This window comes from Hyposmocoma kahamanoa, unplaced genomic scaffold (genome assembly GCF_003589595.1).
Source record: "Hyposmocoma kahamanoa isolate Upper Pololo Valley unplaced genomic scaffold, ASM358959v1 65, whole genome shotgun sequence".
Classification (NCBI taxonomy): domain Eukaryota; kingdom Metazoa; phylum Arthropoda; class Insecta; order Lepidoptera; family Cosmopterigidae; genus Hyposmocoma; species Hyposmocoma kahamanoa.
In genome coordinates, this window is record NW_020653853.1 from 5,475,610 (window position 1) to 5,489,828 (window position 14,219).

A 14,219-nucleotide genomic window follows, 5' to 3' on the forward strand; every position below is an offset into this window, starting at 1 on the left:
ATGGAAAAAAATAGTTCCATTTCCCATGCGTTACAATCGAGGAAATGTAAAATTATATATTATTTTTATTTTTTATTAAATTTTATGCTTTGTACCCATATTCATGGTAGCATTATTTCCCATCCTTGGCGTAATAAGGCCATATTTGCTAAATAGCAACTTTCAGGAGAAAGGTAAAAAAAAACTACGAACGAAATTCGTCAATAACTTTTTACGCTAATTTAAAATAGATTAGAATAGAATAGAAACCATTTAATACATTTATTTTAACTGCCTCCGTGGCCGAATGGTTACCATCTGTCACGCAGAGGTCCCAGGTTCGATTCCCGGGTCGGGAGAAAAATTAGTATGGCCTACATTTATTTCTCTCGTGAGGTTGGGTGTAATTTGTGGTTGTCTATGTGTGTGTCCATGGCACCCGCGACACAGGGTTTCCCTAGTGCGGGGCTATGTTGAGTGTGTGCGTTATTTAGTAGAGTTATAAAATTTTACAGATAATTTGTTTCATGTAGTTTGTGTTTATATTCATATGATAATCACTACTGACGTATGATGATTTATGGCTTTGTTATACCAAGGATACGATTTATTTAATTGTACCCAATCCCTGTTTCGCTGCAGCCACAGCAGCTTCGCAGTTGTTGAAGACTTTTAAGTAGCTCTTTTGGAGAGGCGCGCTGCATCCGAAGGGTCCCAATTTGTGTATCGCGATGTAGTCGTAACAATTCACCACGCCATCGTTATTGCAATCCTGAAAAAAGAGAGAAAAGAGAAGAATACAACGTCATTAACGAAAATTTTTACTAATGGAGAATTTAGTGAGTTAAAACGAGACTTTGGGATACTTATGATTAAATTCTGATATTTTTATTATTTTTAGTGAAATCTTGATACCTAATAGTTGTCATTGTTTGTGAACAGTATCACCTACGTAACATTTTTGGGTAATTTTCAGGTTAATTTTCCCCCCATTTTTTTCTACATCTATGGTTTTTTTCTACCTAATTTAGGTGTGAATTTTTATGAAATATTAAATAATATTCCAGGTTACTTACACTCGGATATTAAATAATGCTTCAAGATAATATTTTAGAACATTAAATAATGCTTATTGATAATACTCCAGAATATTTAAATAATAAAAATTGCTACAGTAACTTGGTATGGAAAACTAACCTGAAAATTAACACTTTATAATACAAGTGACGGGACCTTAGCGGACGGAAACGACACGTTCATAGCAGTTGCAGTGCCACTCAGAGCTTTAAATCGCAAAGATCCGAGGGGCACTGTCACTGCGCGCGTCATCCAACTTGAGACGTAGGTCGATAAGTCCCATGTGCCTGTAATTTCATCAGCAACCTTACCCTTCAAAAGTCGGAATGCGCTGTAATGCTAACATTACTGCTTAGCTGTAGAAATATGTAAAGTTCTCAAGTCTTCACCCACTTTTCATTAAACGATTTCAATAAAACCTTTGACGTCGGTTTTTTTATAAAATATTTATAATTATTTCTAACAAGGAAGTAGTTGAAGCGTGCTCACCTGTGCGTATCTCTGCATGTAGCCTTCGACAGCTTGCGCGGCGCAGTATGGGTCTATCGCGCAGTTCGAATATGCTGCAACGAATTAAGGAACACATTTTTATCAGATCGCGACAACCTGAAAGTGTAAACCGGTCACTACCATGGATTTTGGTAGTCCTAGTACACAGAAGCTGTATAACAATAACCTTTTAATGTTAAGTTTTTGTTTCATTAAGCAAGACGTTCTACGTCTTGAATGGCAACTTTTGAATATCAACCGGAATGTTAATAAATAATAATGTTACATCTATCTTGGTTTTATTCCTCGTATTAATGTTATGTTTATATTATAATGTTTTCACAAAAGAAGTTGAATAGGTATATCTTATTGTAACACAATTGTTACAATATATTGTTTAGTAGCAGTAGAGCTCCTTATTAGAGTTCGTCCTGGGAAGTATCTACTGCCACCTTATGTATTTCTGCCGCCAAGTATTAATGGCAGCATTACTGTGTTCCAATTTTGAAGAGTAAGGGTTCTGGTGGAATTACAGGCACATGGGACTTATCAACCTATGTCTCAAAGTGACGGACACAGTGCCAGTGCGCCTCAGATCTTTGCGATTTATAGCTCTGAGTGGCACTGCAACTTTTATCGACAGGCGTGTAGCTTACCATCAGGCCCACGACTTGTTCGTCCTGTCAGTTGATATTATAAAAAAAAGATGAATATATAATTTTCGTCCGTAAAGAGTCCGTCCAGGGAAGTACTGTCACCTTACCTATTTCTGCCGCCTGATTAATGTGAGCATTACTACGTTATGGTTTTAAAGGGTAAGTGTGCTGGCGAAATTACAAGCATATGGAATTTGTCAATTTTATGTCTCAGGGTAGCGGCGCAGTGGCGGCGATGCGATTGTGGTTTAAAGGTCTGAGTGGCATTGTAACTGTTGTGGATAGGCGTGTCGCTTACCACTAGACATACGACTTGTTCGTTCCGTGGCCACCTATACCTTCGAAACCGGAACACACATTACTGTTTGACGGCAGACATAGGTCAGGTGTAGCGCTTTCAAACATTAAAGGTGGTTTTCCATCGGCGAGGCGAGACGAAAATTTGTATGACAAAACTTCAATTCTCTCCTAGCCGACCTTTGGTGGAAATAGGATAGGCGAGGCGAGAATTGAAATATTTGTTGACGTAATATTGAACCGTATTGCTGCCTACATACAGTATTATACTCTGCAACGGAAACTCGATTTCTCGCACGAACTTGCGAGTGCCCGCACGGTCTCGCGCGAGCTATTAATATAAATCGCGAGATTGTGGGGTACGTACGATTTGAGATTTAAAAACAGATGGTTTCATCTGATTCCTTTTCCGTTAACATACTTAATGATACTAATTTACGGGACATGTTACTTCAGATGAACTGAACAGCACTGAGTCTTCACTATCCACAATCATAGCACGAGCCCGCGCTTGATCGTAAATTGGGTGTAAATAATAAAATAATAAGATAAAAATATTTTATTACTTCACTGTACATGGCATAATTCAGGGGCTGATGTTTCCTTTTAAGCTTGATAAGGCCTGTGTTAGGAAACATCGCTCTTCTTTACAATTAATAATTAAACATTGCTCTTTCATTAACCTTAATAAACTAAGACTAATTTAACGTATGTGTTACTTTGTGTGAGTGCATGTCCGTGTATATGTATATGCATGAAGTGTGTGTGAATGAGTGTTTGTGTTTGTGTGTGTGTGTGTGTGTGTGTGTGTGTGTGTGTGTGTGTGTGTGTGTGTGTGTGTGTGTGTGTGTGTGAGCGCACATATTTCTGTTCAGTTTTGATTTCATTTAATTACTATATATATTATATTATATCAACTAATACCTCGCTTTTATGTTTACTTATTTATTTATATATTTATTTATTTATTTCAAACTAGTAGTAATTGCTCAATCTCCTCATACGACTTAGTTTCGAGCCATTTTGTAATGGCTAATTTGCAGTCATAAACTATTTTGTTGTATATATCAAGTTCTTTGTTAAGAGTGTTATACAGATATGAGGCCCTGTATTTGTACTGTCTACTAGCCGCAGTAGTTTTTATTTTTGGTACTAATGCAATTTTATGATATGTTCTTCTACCTGTAACCCTAGGTTTATATAGTAAATTTTTATGTTGTTTTATTACTGTGTAGAGTATATAGAGTTTTCTAACAGAAGTCAGCTTTGTCAGTTTATACAATTTTTCTGTGGAGTAAATTCTTTTTTTAAAATACATCATTTTGATCAAACCACGTTGAGCTCGTTCTATTTCAATAAATTTTGACTTAGCTGCACCACCCCAGACCGGAATGCAGTATGTAATAATAGACTCCACAAGAGAAACATAGATCTGTTTAAGAAGATCCCTAGTAGAGACCACGTTAACTGCCATATCAGCGCCTCTATTCGGTACGACATATCTCAGTGTTTTGAAGATCCAGGTTAGTTTCCTGATTCTCATTATTACACGCTCGAGATGTGGGTACCAAGAGAGACGCTGGTCCAAGATGATACCTAGATATTTTGTTTCTTCAACCCTTTGTATGCGCGGGCATGTACAAGGTACGTAATAATTTGTAAGTTCTTTGTCACAGTTGTGGATTTGTATACTGAAGTCGTTATTAGGTTGTGTGTTTTTATAGTTAGTAAAACACAGAAAATTGGTCTTTACAGTATTCAACGAGAGTACATTATTACGTAACCATTTGTTTATTTGTTTAAGCCCTAATTCAACACTAATCCTGATCGAGTCCCATAATAAATAGGCCGTTATATATAGGCCCAAATAGGCCGATAAGATTTCGATTCTCGTCTCTCTTCGTCTCATCTCGGCTCACCGATGGAAAACCACCTTAACTGCTGTAACCAGATACTTTGATACGTTGGAAAAACCTCACCATCATCCTCTTCTGGACTTTGGCCAGGCAATGTTGGTCTGTCAGCATCATCCCAAAAGCCCTTGGTGATGCGGTATACGCCGCAGACTACTCCTTCACACCTTACGCCTTGCTTGCAGCCAGAGATGGCCTGGCATAGACAGGCCAGACACTCTTTCGTTACGGTCACGTTGCTGGTTGTCATTAGCTGGGCTGAAATAAATAATGAAAAAAAAAAATAATGAAACTAAATGAAGGTAATTAGATAATGTATTTTTTTTTGTAGCAGTAGAGCTCCTTGTGAAAGAGTTCGTCCAGAGATGTACTGCCACCTTACCATGCCTTAATGTGAGCTTTACTGCGTTTCTGTTAAGAAGGATAAGGGTGCTGGTGAAATTACAGGCCCTTGGAACTTGTTAACTTATGTCTCTGGGTGACGGGCGCAGTGGCAGTGCCCCTCAGATCTTTGCGATTTAAAGCTCTGAGTGCACTGCAACTGTTATGAAATGGTAAGCTACACAGCTTACCATTCGCCCCGTCACTTGATATAATAAAAAAAAGAAAAGCTCATGGTAAATTTGAAATTAAATTTGGCATAAATTGCGAAAACCGCAGTCGTGCGAGCCCTGATTTCAACCTAATGGTCTCAGTTGGAGAGGTACTCGTACTTACGATTCACTTTAATAACACTTATGTACTTATTTCGTTAACCAAATGACACTGGCGTGCAAAATACTTATACGGTATAATAATCATTTTCCTCATTCCTGCAAGGAACAAAACGTATGTACTTGTATAATACAACTTTAATTTACTTATATGTATATCGTTTTAAATTACTTAAATGAGGTAAGGTGGCAGTACTTCCCAGGACGAACTCTTTCACAAGGAGCTCTACTGCTACAAAATATGGTATATTATATTATAAGCAAAACCCTTTCTCCGTCATCGCACATCCATCTCTATAAATAACACGCGCAGGCCTTTTCTCTATTAGCGCGCCGAAAATTTGTGGTTATTAAAACTGTGAGGTTTTTGTTAAGTTTGAATATGTAATATACTTATTAGTCTAAGTACCCGTAATCTTAATCAAATTCATTTAAGTACAACTGCGCTGTTTTCTTTTTAACGTTGCTTTGCTTAAGGCTTACGATTCTCGGTTCCCAGGCTCGAACCTGTAAAGTCCCCAATCCGCATTAGGCCAGCATGGCACACTATGGCCTATACCCTCGCCTGAGAGTTGATGATGATGAAGTACGAAGAAATTATTACTCTTCTTCTTAGTGTACCTACCGATTCTCTACAAAGGTTAGTGACCATAATCGCTATTCTCATTTTTGAAGCCGCCGCAAGACAGAGACAACTTGTGCTAAGGTGGAACTAGTCTCTCATATTGAAAAATCGTGGTTGAAGCCACGTGGTTTTCCTTCTGCCACGATTATGCTTATCTTGTGTTTTTTCCTGCATTATTAGTTGAAGAATTCGGTATCTATTGCCCCGTCATGGCCAAAATACTGCAGCTTCCCCTTACAGTTCTGAGTATTTCCAACTTTTTTCCCATTTGTCGAAGAACCTCAACATTGGTGTCTTTTTGTACGCATTGATTTTTTTTGTATGATATACCAAGCATAAGTACGTAAAGCAGTAAGAAATTATTATTTTTGATTAAATATGGGTTCATTCTTTGGGCCTGTTTTCTTCTCATTACAGCCATGGTCGTGCGATGAGAAGAAAATAGGCCCGAGAGTTTTATTTGGGAGATTTTAGTAAATATAGATTTTAAGACTTTCGTGGTTATTGAATAATTAATATAGGGAAAATAAAAAGAAGTCATACCGTGGTAAGAAACCTGATATTAGTGATAATGATTTTAGTAAAGTTAGCCTGCATGTAATCACACTATTTAAGTGCAAGTGTGATGAAAAACTACATTACAATATTATAAACTTAAAACTACAATATAATGCAACCAAAAATATGAACACGTAAAAGTAAAAATAATAAAAATAAATGCGTGTCGCGATGCACGCAAACAGGACTAGTTCAGTTTTTAGCTAGGCGCCGAAAATTCGACCTATGGTTTTCAGGAAGCCCGATACGAGTGAAACTGAAAAAACCTCAGTACAGAGTACTAAAAAAACCGACCTCAAAAGTACATGGAATTACATATAATTAATTACCAAGTTTTATTGAAATCGATTACCGGAAATTGCGCAAACCCGGATTCATCCCCTAGTTCACCAGTTAGTTTACTATACGGGACTTGACACAGGAGATAATAAAAATTGGTACTCACTACGCAAAGTATATTTAGAGAGAAAAACGCCTTGAATTGGAGAACAGGCATTAAAACCATAAAATAATTGCTCCTTATAATAAAAGTTTGGCGCTATTTATAAAAATGAATCTTCATGCGTAAACAACCACCCTTAGTGGATGATTGTCTTCAAAATTAAATGGGACCACTATGGAGGTACCCAGTTTGAACCCTCGATCTTTCAATTTCAAAGCAACCGTTTTCCTATTAGGCATTTACATTATGTAGGTACTTAGGTATAACTGATAATAAAGAAATAGTAATAAACACCTGTGCACGCGCCGATGACCATCAATATTAAACTGAACTTCATTACGATAGACGCCATTGCACTAGTAAAAATTTATTAAGAAAATAAATATTTTACTATTTATTTTAGATTAAAAAGGTGCGTCAATAACGTGTAATGCCTGAGATGCGACTGGCATTAAACATGGTATTACTACAACTTACACTAGTTTTCCCGGTTCATAATTCGCTGTTCTAGCTCAATACAAAGTGGTTAATCAAACAAATTTGACCTATAACCGACTAACCATTAAGTTGACCCACTTATAATGAGTCGCATTAGTAGCAGTGGAGATCGTAGCAAAAGAGTCAGTCCAGGGACCTTATCTATTTCTGCTGCCAAGCAGTAATGTGAGCATTACTGCGTTCTGGTTCTGAAGGGTAAGAGTGTCGGTGAAATAACAGGCACATGGGACTTGTAACCTTATGTCTCTGGGGGACGGGCACAGTTGCAGGGCCCTTCAGATCTTTTCAATTTAAAGCTTTGAGTGGCACTGCATCTGTTACGGACAGGCGCGTCGTCGCTTACCTACCACTAGGCGCAAGACTCATTCGTCCTGTCTTCTTGTGTCATAAAAAAATGTGATTTGTGTTATAATGTGCAGTAAATATGGTTTATTCCCAGTAGTTCCATGTAGGTACTCAGTTCCACATGGAACAATTGAAACCCAAAAGTTGCATGCATGGACCCAGTGGGAATAAATTTAATGTTTTTATCTTTATTGCAGTTAGTTCCATACGTAGAGAATTTCCTAAAGCTGTATATTATGGTTGTTTTATCATTATTTCTCAAATGCGATTTGGATAGAGGAAAAAATAGGTATACAAACAGAACAGAACAGAACAGAAGATAACTCGAGTAATTTAATTATTTTACAATGAGAGCATTACTTATATTTATGTTTTGCCAAGACACTATGCGACAATGTAATATAATTTAAGGAAATATTGTGCGGTAACTTCCTCTTGTTGTCATTTTATTAGCTTTAAATAATAATAACAGGGAAAATTTTCTAAGAAATCACTGGCTTTTGTCAGGAATTTGTACTTTTGGTGTAATAAGGCTACATCTGCAAAATAACAACTTTTTAATTTTAATTTATTTATTTATCAATCGTTTACGTTCTACAACAAAATCGCGAACTAAAATTCTGAAGTTTCGGCATTATTTTTATCCAGATTTTTTTTAGATATAACAAACGAAACAAAACGACAAGTTTAGCGGTCTTTGGCAATCATGAGTGCCTTTCGAATGATTTTAGTGCTACGTCGCGTCACTAAAATGTTCACTAACGCAAGAAAATAATAAAATTAAAAATAATAAAATTGCCGTCAGTTTACGCTTACGTGTAGGGATGCCGAAGGATCCCCTGCGCAGCTATCCCGTCAGTGGTCGCTGGGCCCTAATCTATACTGTCTACTTAGGCTGTACATGCGGAACACAGAACTTTCAATAAGCAGAAATTTTAGAAAGTACAGACTGTTTCGAAAGTACATGTCTAGTCTTCAATTTTCATTTTCTGGAATAGTGGTCTATCTCAAAAGCATCTAATTCGCCAGGAAAAGGATTTTAAAGAGGTGTGTCTGCTGCGCAAAACTGACATATCGTGGACAGTCTCAACGTTGTCATGTGATTATTTTAACTAGTGAATAGCTGGGCCTCCCTTTCACAGTAAAATTCAGAACTTTCTGAACGAATCTCCGAAATAAGTAAAAAAGGTACTTTTTTGAATTGGGCTACTATTATTGAACAGCAGTGAATTAAGCATATACTTAGCGTTATTTCTTTGAGTTCAGCCGTTAAAAGTGGATGATTGTGTTGAAACTTTGAAAACATCCAGAGGAAAACCACAAACGAGAAGAAAAAATGACGTCAAAGTGGGCAGCAATCGCGTTCATACACACACACATATGGAGCGTTCGTCCCATTATCGTTTTTTATATAATATTGGTGACAGTTAACAAATGTTAAAAGAAACATATTATATTAGTTATCGTGTTACATGATATTGCGACAAAGCTTTATTTGCATGTGAACTGGCAAAAATGCCACAATTCATTGAAGATAATTTCCACAATTACTGCGGCGAATTTTTTTTACGAAACTTGGGATTTTGGGAAGAAAATAAAATTTCGTTTTATTCTGTTTTATAAGCGTATTTATTTAAAAACAAAAAAGTGTTAATAAAAGAAATATTATGAAAAAAATGATATTTAAATGCATGCTTTACAGAGTTGCCATGGAACTATTGGGAATAGTTGCTTTATTCAGTATTACGTCTTGTAATAAAATAGTCAGTAACAATAAGTTTCTCACATATGGCGCTACGGCAAAAAAGTCGTTAAAAACCAAGACAAAGATCGGCAACAAACACATAGAAAAATTTACGAATTTTAAAATATTCCAAAGGTCCGTTGTTGGTTGGTTCCGCAGCTTGGTTGACATAGCGTTTAGTACGGTTTGCTGGTAGACACTGGGAGGGATATTTTTCTTAGTGTTCGATCTTTGTATTAATAATTAATTTATTATCTTATTTTTATGTGTTTACTCTGCATTGACATTATGTAGAATATATTAACATTTTTGAAACCATAGCATAATGAACTTTGTAAGAGCCACATTCATAATGGCTTTATAGATTTAGTTTTAACCATCAAGTAAAGGATGGCTGTCGCTGTGGCTCCAACGCTGTCACGGCGGCAATGCATAGGTTATAGGCTTTTAAGTATTCGTATGGAAGAGGCCCAGTGCAACCGTAGGGCCCTAATTTGTGGATCGCGATGTAGTCGTAACAGCTAACCTGGCCATCTCCATTGCAATCCTTAAGAAAGAAAATGATAATAAAAACAGTAATGTTAGTACTTTAGCAAGTGTAAGTTTTTTTTTTTCAATAATTATTCTATTCTACATGATATAAGCACGGAGAGTGTGTGATGGAATTGCACGATTTAGTTCCGTCTTCCTCCTTCCAACACCAGGGGAATAGACGTAGGCTTGTGTTGCATGGGAATAAAAATAAAAACATTAAATTTATTCCCCTTAGTTCAATGTATGGAACTTTTGGGCTACAATTACTCCACGTGGATCTGAATACGTGGAACTACTGGGAATAAACGTGGGTTGCACCCCTATGTTGTGTATTCTAAGGATTCGCACGAAGCGTTACGCTTCCACATTTATATGTAAACGGCTGTGGAGTGAAATTCCCTGCCTACCTATTCCCTGTACGTTATAACTTGGGCCTTTTGAAGGCGAGAGTGAATAGACGTTATTTAGATGTGCTAGCTCCATTGTCGACCTCATCGTCACTTTCCATCAGGTGAGATGGGGTCAAATTTGCACTTCATTTTATAAAAAAAAGTTCATTAAAGCAAGTAGATTTCTCACCTGTCCGAATTTCCGCATGTAGCTTCGGACAGTGACCGCGGCGCATACAGGATCCATCACGCAATTCGAATATGCTACATCTAAATAAATAACTCATTATTATTAAATTTAAAAATTCGTAAAATAGACATAGTAAAATGATAATAGGGTGCTAAAAATCACGGTCACAGACAAAGAGTTAAAACTGTTAAAAGTTATGTAGTAGAATTAAAAATAATTGAACTGATTTTACCAAAGAATGATGTGTTACTAACTTTACAAGTGCGATGACATGAACATAGAATAATAACGCATAGAATGATAGTTTCATATCAAACGAACTGTCACAAGTGAGGCAAAAATCAAATTCACGTAGGCGTGAGCAACTTGTATCTACGCTCGTCGGCACGCACACAAATATACAAATAATGATGCCATGGAATTGCTTGGAAACGCGTTACTTCCTTGTGGAATGTGATGTTAGTGTCTATTTTATGTTTGCCTGACGTATTTTTACACTAATTTATCGCACATTTCGTTATTTTTAGCTAAAATTCTTGAGCTGTTCGCGGTGCAAGTTGATCTTGAGCAATGACGGCCCGCCCGCTCGTGTAGGCCCATTGGGAGCGCTTCAATTTGCCTCACTTAGCGTGTGCGGGCTAGGTTTCTATGCGTTATTATTATAAGGACATGAACATCATATGAATTCTAAATTACGCAATATTTAGTTATTGAAAGTGTTTATCATCATTTCAGTGGTACTATCGGAATTTCAGTGGCACATTAGTTTTAAAACCTAGATGAAATTACAGGCACATAGGACTTGCGAACTTACGTCTCAGAGTGACAGGCGCAGTGGACTGCCACTGCGCCTAAATAAAGATCTGCGGGGCACTGGCTCCTCAGATCTTTGCGATTTAAAGCTCTGAGTGGTACTGCAACTGTTATGGGTAGGCGTGTCGCTCACCACCAGGCGCACAACTTGTTCGTCTCGTTGCTTGGTGAAGGGCAAATAAGGATCAATTAAAAATACCAACCAAATGAAAGTTCTTACCATCAGGTTGATCTGGAGCTTGACCAATCAGCGTCACTTTTCCAGCACTATTCCAATACGGCTGGGTAATGTGGAATAATCCACAAGCATGTCCGTCACACGTTTCGCCTTGCTTGCAGCCGGAGACGGCCTGACAGAGACACCCCATACATACTTCTGTCAAGGTGTAGTTGTTTGTGTTGGCTTCTTTAGCTGAAATGAAACTGAATGAAAGTAATTTTTAAGTTCATTAAATGTCACGATATTTGACCACCACGACATTCAACTATTTTTGTGAAATTACTCCACTAGTTTGTTACAATTATTAACAGTAAGATCGAACACAGAAAAAACACCGTCCTGTGGCGCTACAGCAAAAAAGCCGTTAAAAACCAAAAACAAAGAATTGTAACAAGCAATATGGTAATAAACATACCATAAGTGAGAGCACGGAAGAAAAAACAATAATGTTTTGAGGGTGAGTGCTCTACTGCATAAATAACTTTTCGGAATTGATTCTGGTTTGGGTTTTCTGAGTAAACTGTGTAGCCCCGAAGTGAATATCCTACTGTATAGACCAGGCAATGTGTGTAATTGTCTTGCACGTTGTTATTATTATTATAATATATACAATTCAACAGTAAGGATGTCTAATAAAAAATATTATTTTCGTATTAGCATAGCTATGCAAAGGGGAACGCTGCCAGCATCTTGGGCTCCTTGCTGCGGGGACCCAATTTTATTCATATAATTTATAGTACCTTACCTGTATATTTTAAGTTATTGTTGAATAAATGATGAGGCTTATTACTCAATATAAAGTGTATTTTTTTTGTATGTGTTTTATATGTTAAAACGTTTTCACACTTTGACATGCCGCCCTTACAGTTCGGCGTTACATTACTATCGTCTACTTAGGCGATTATTACACTTATTACCGAACTATCTCAATGTGCAATGCATGATCCGGTCGTCTCGCGCACTTCGCTGCCTGGTGCAGGGCAGTGTTATAATCGCCTTTCTGATATAAGTACAGTGTCGGGAGCCCTCACTTAAATTTATCATATAAATTTTGAATTTTGCACGCTAGTGTCATTAGGTTATCAAAATAAGTAAATGTGTGTTATTAAAGTGAACTAAGTGCTGGTATATTATTATTGTTGCTTTTATAATTACTGCCGTGGTTACGATAAGAACAGTAAGCCTGTAGGTATTTCAAACATTATTACTGTTATATTTGAAATACCTATATAATGCATAGGTATTTCATAATAATGTATCTATATACATTAATATTGTAAGCTCTGCAGATTAGATATAGCAAACTGACAGCCGCTAATTAATAGTAGTAAAATTTCTCGTCCTTAAGGACAGGCTAAGGCGTCTGATTGGCCAGTGTAATTTTTCTTCAATAGTTTAATTATCTGGCTTTTTTCGCGAGAAATCGTTAAATTATGTTGACGATGGCCATTTCGTAACATCTTAACGGCTGCTACTTAATGTGTCTTTGAAATATAGTGTTGCTATGTTTATAGTATTGTAACGTTATTTATTCAGTTCCCAATGAACTCACCGACACCTAAAAAGAAACCAACATTCAAAAAGAAACGTTAAAGATTTTGAGTATTAATTTGCTTAACAATATCTCTTTTACTGTTAGTAGCAGTAGAACTCCTTGTGAACTTGGTACTTGGTACTTGGTGCAACGGGCTGGTATCCGCAACTCGACGACAAAGCGCCTATTTTGCGAAAGTTCGACAAGGAAGTACTGTCACCTTACCCATTTCTGCCGCCAAGCAGTAAAGTGAGCACTATATGGCCCTTGTCTGCCGAAAGGTTTCGCTGCTTTAAGTCAACACTATTTTTATTTCACCAAAAATTCGCTACCCACATTACGTCACTTTATTATCTCTAATAGTAATAAAAATAATCAAAATCGGTTCATAAATCGGCGAATTATCGAGTAACATACATACGAAAAAAACACTCGAATTGAGAACGTTAGAAAGAAAGGCCAGCTCAAGAGCACTTCACCCATGAGCACGTATGAAAGCACTGATGCGTGTTGGCGAGGCGAAAGATGTGTGTCAGGATAGGAGCAAATGGAACGCTGTAGTCTCTGCCTGACCGCCCTGATTTTAATTCAAATCGAAATCGATGCGAACGGGTAGCCCATCCGCAATATTATACGCCTCGACTCGGAAAAGACGCAATTTCCGATCGGGAGAGGCAATCAAAATCAAGCTGCTGATAGGATAATGTCAGTACAGAGTACTAAAAAAACCGACCTCAAAAGTACGTGGAATTACGTCTATTTGCTAAGTTTTATTGAAATAACACCTAGTTCGCCACTATACAGGACTTGACACTGGAGATAATAAAAATCGGTTCTCACTACTCGAAGTATATTGAGAGAAAAACGCCTTGAATTGGAGTAATAGCAAAATCAACCATTAAAGTAATTGCTCCTAAATTAAAGTTAGGAGCTATTTAATAAAATGAATCTTGATGCGTGAACCGCCACCCTTCGAGGTGGATGATTTTCTTCAAAATGAAATGGGGCCACTATGGAAGTACCCTTTTTCCAACAAAAAAAGAATCATGAAAATCGGTTCACAAATACCAGAGTTATCGCGTATACATACATACAAAAAAAAACATACAGTCGAATTGAGAACCTCCTCCTTTTTTGAAGTCGGTTAAAAATATAACCCACATCCTCTCCAATTCTTGTAATTCTGTCGACCAATATTGTAGA

At 37.1% G+C, this 14,219-nt stretch overlaps 1 protein-coding gene across 2 annotated transcripts in view; it reads right to left on the reverse strand.

Annotated features, from left to right (window-relative positions):
• Positions 1–392: 392 nt before the first annotated feature.
• LOC113231236 (invertebrate-type lysozyme 2-like) overlaps positions 393–14,219 on the reverse strand; it is a 14,615-nt gene continuing 788 nt past the window's right edge. The window contains exons 1-5 of one of the 2 annotated variants that reach the window (XM_026465462.1): positions 12,228–12,461; positions 11,483–11,674; positions 4,478–4,669; positions 1,546–1,619; positions 393–751 (exon numbers count right to left, since the gene is read on the reverse strand). In XM_026465462.1, coding sequence (XP_026321247.1) covers positions 587–751; positions 1,546–1,619; positions 4,478–4,669; positions 11,483–11,674; positions 12,228–12,336 — 732 coding nt within the window. In that variant the 5' untranslated portion in view covers positions 12,337–12,461 and the 3' untranslated portion in view covers positions 393–586. Of the gene's footprint in view, positions 752–1,545; positions 1,620–4,477; positions 4,670–11,482; positions 11,675–12,227; positions 12,462–14,219 lie in introns of those variants that run through there. The other variant, XM_026465463.1, reaches the window with a different exon arrangement.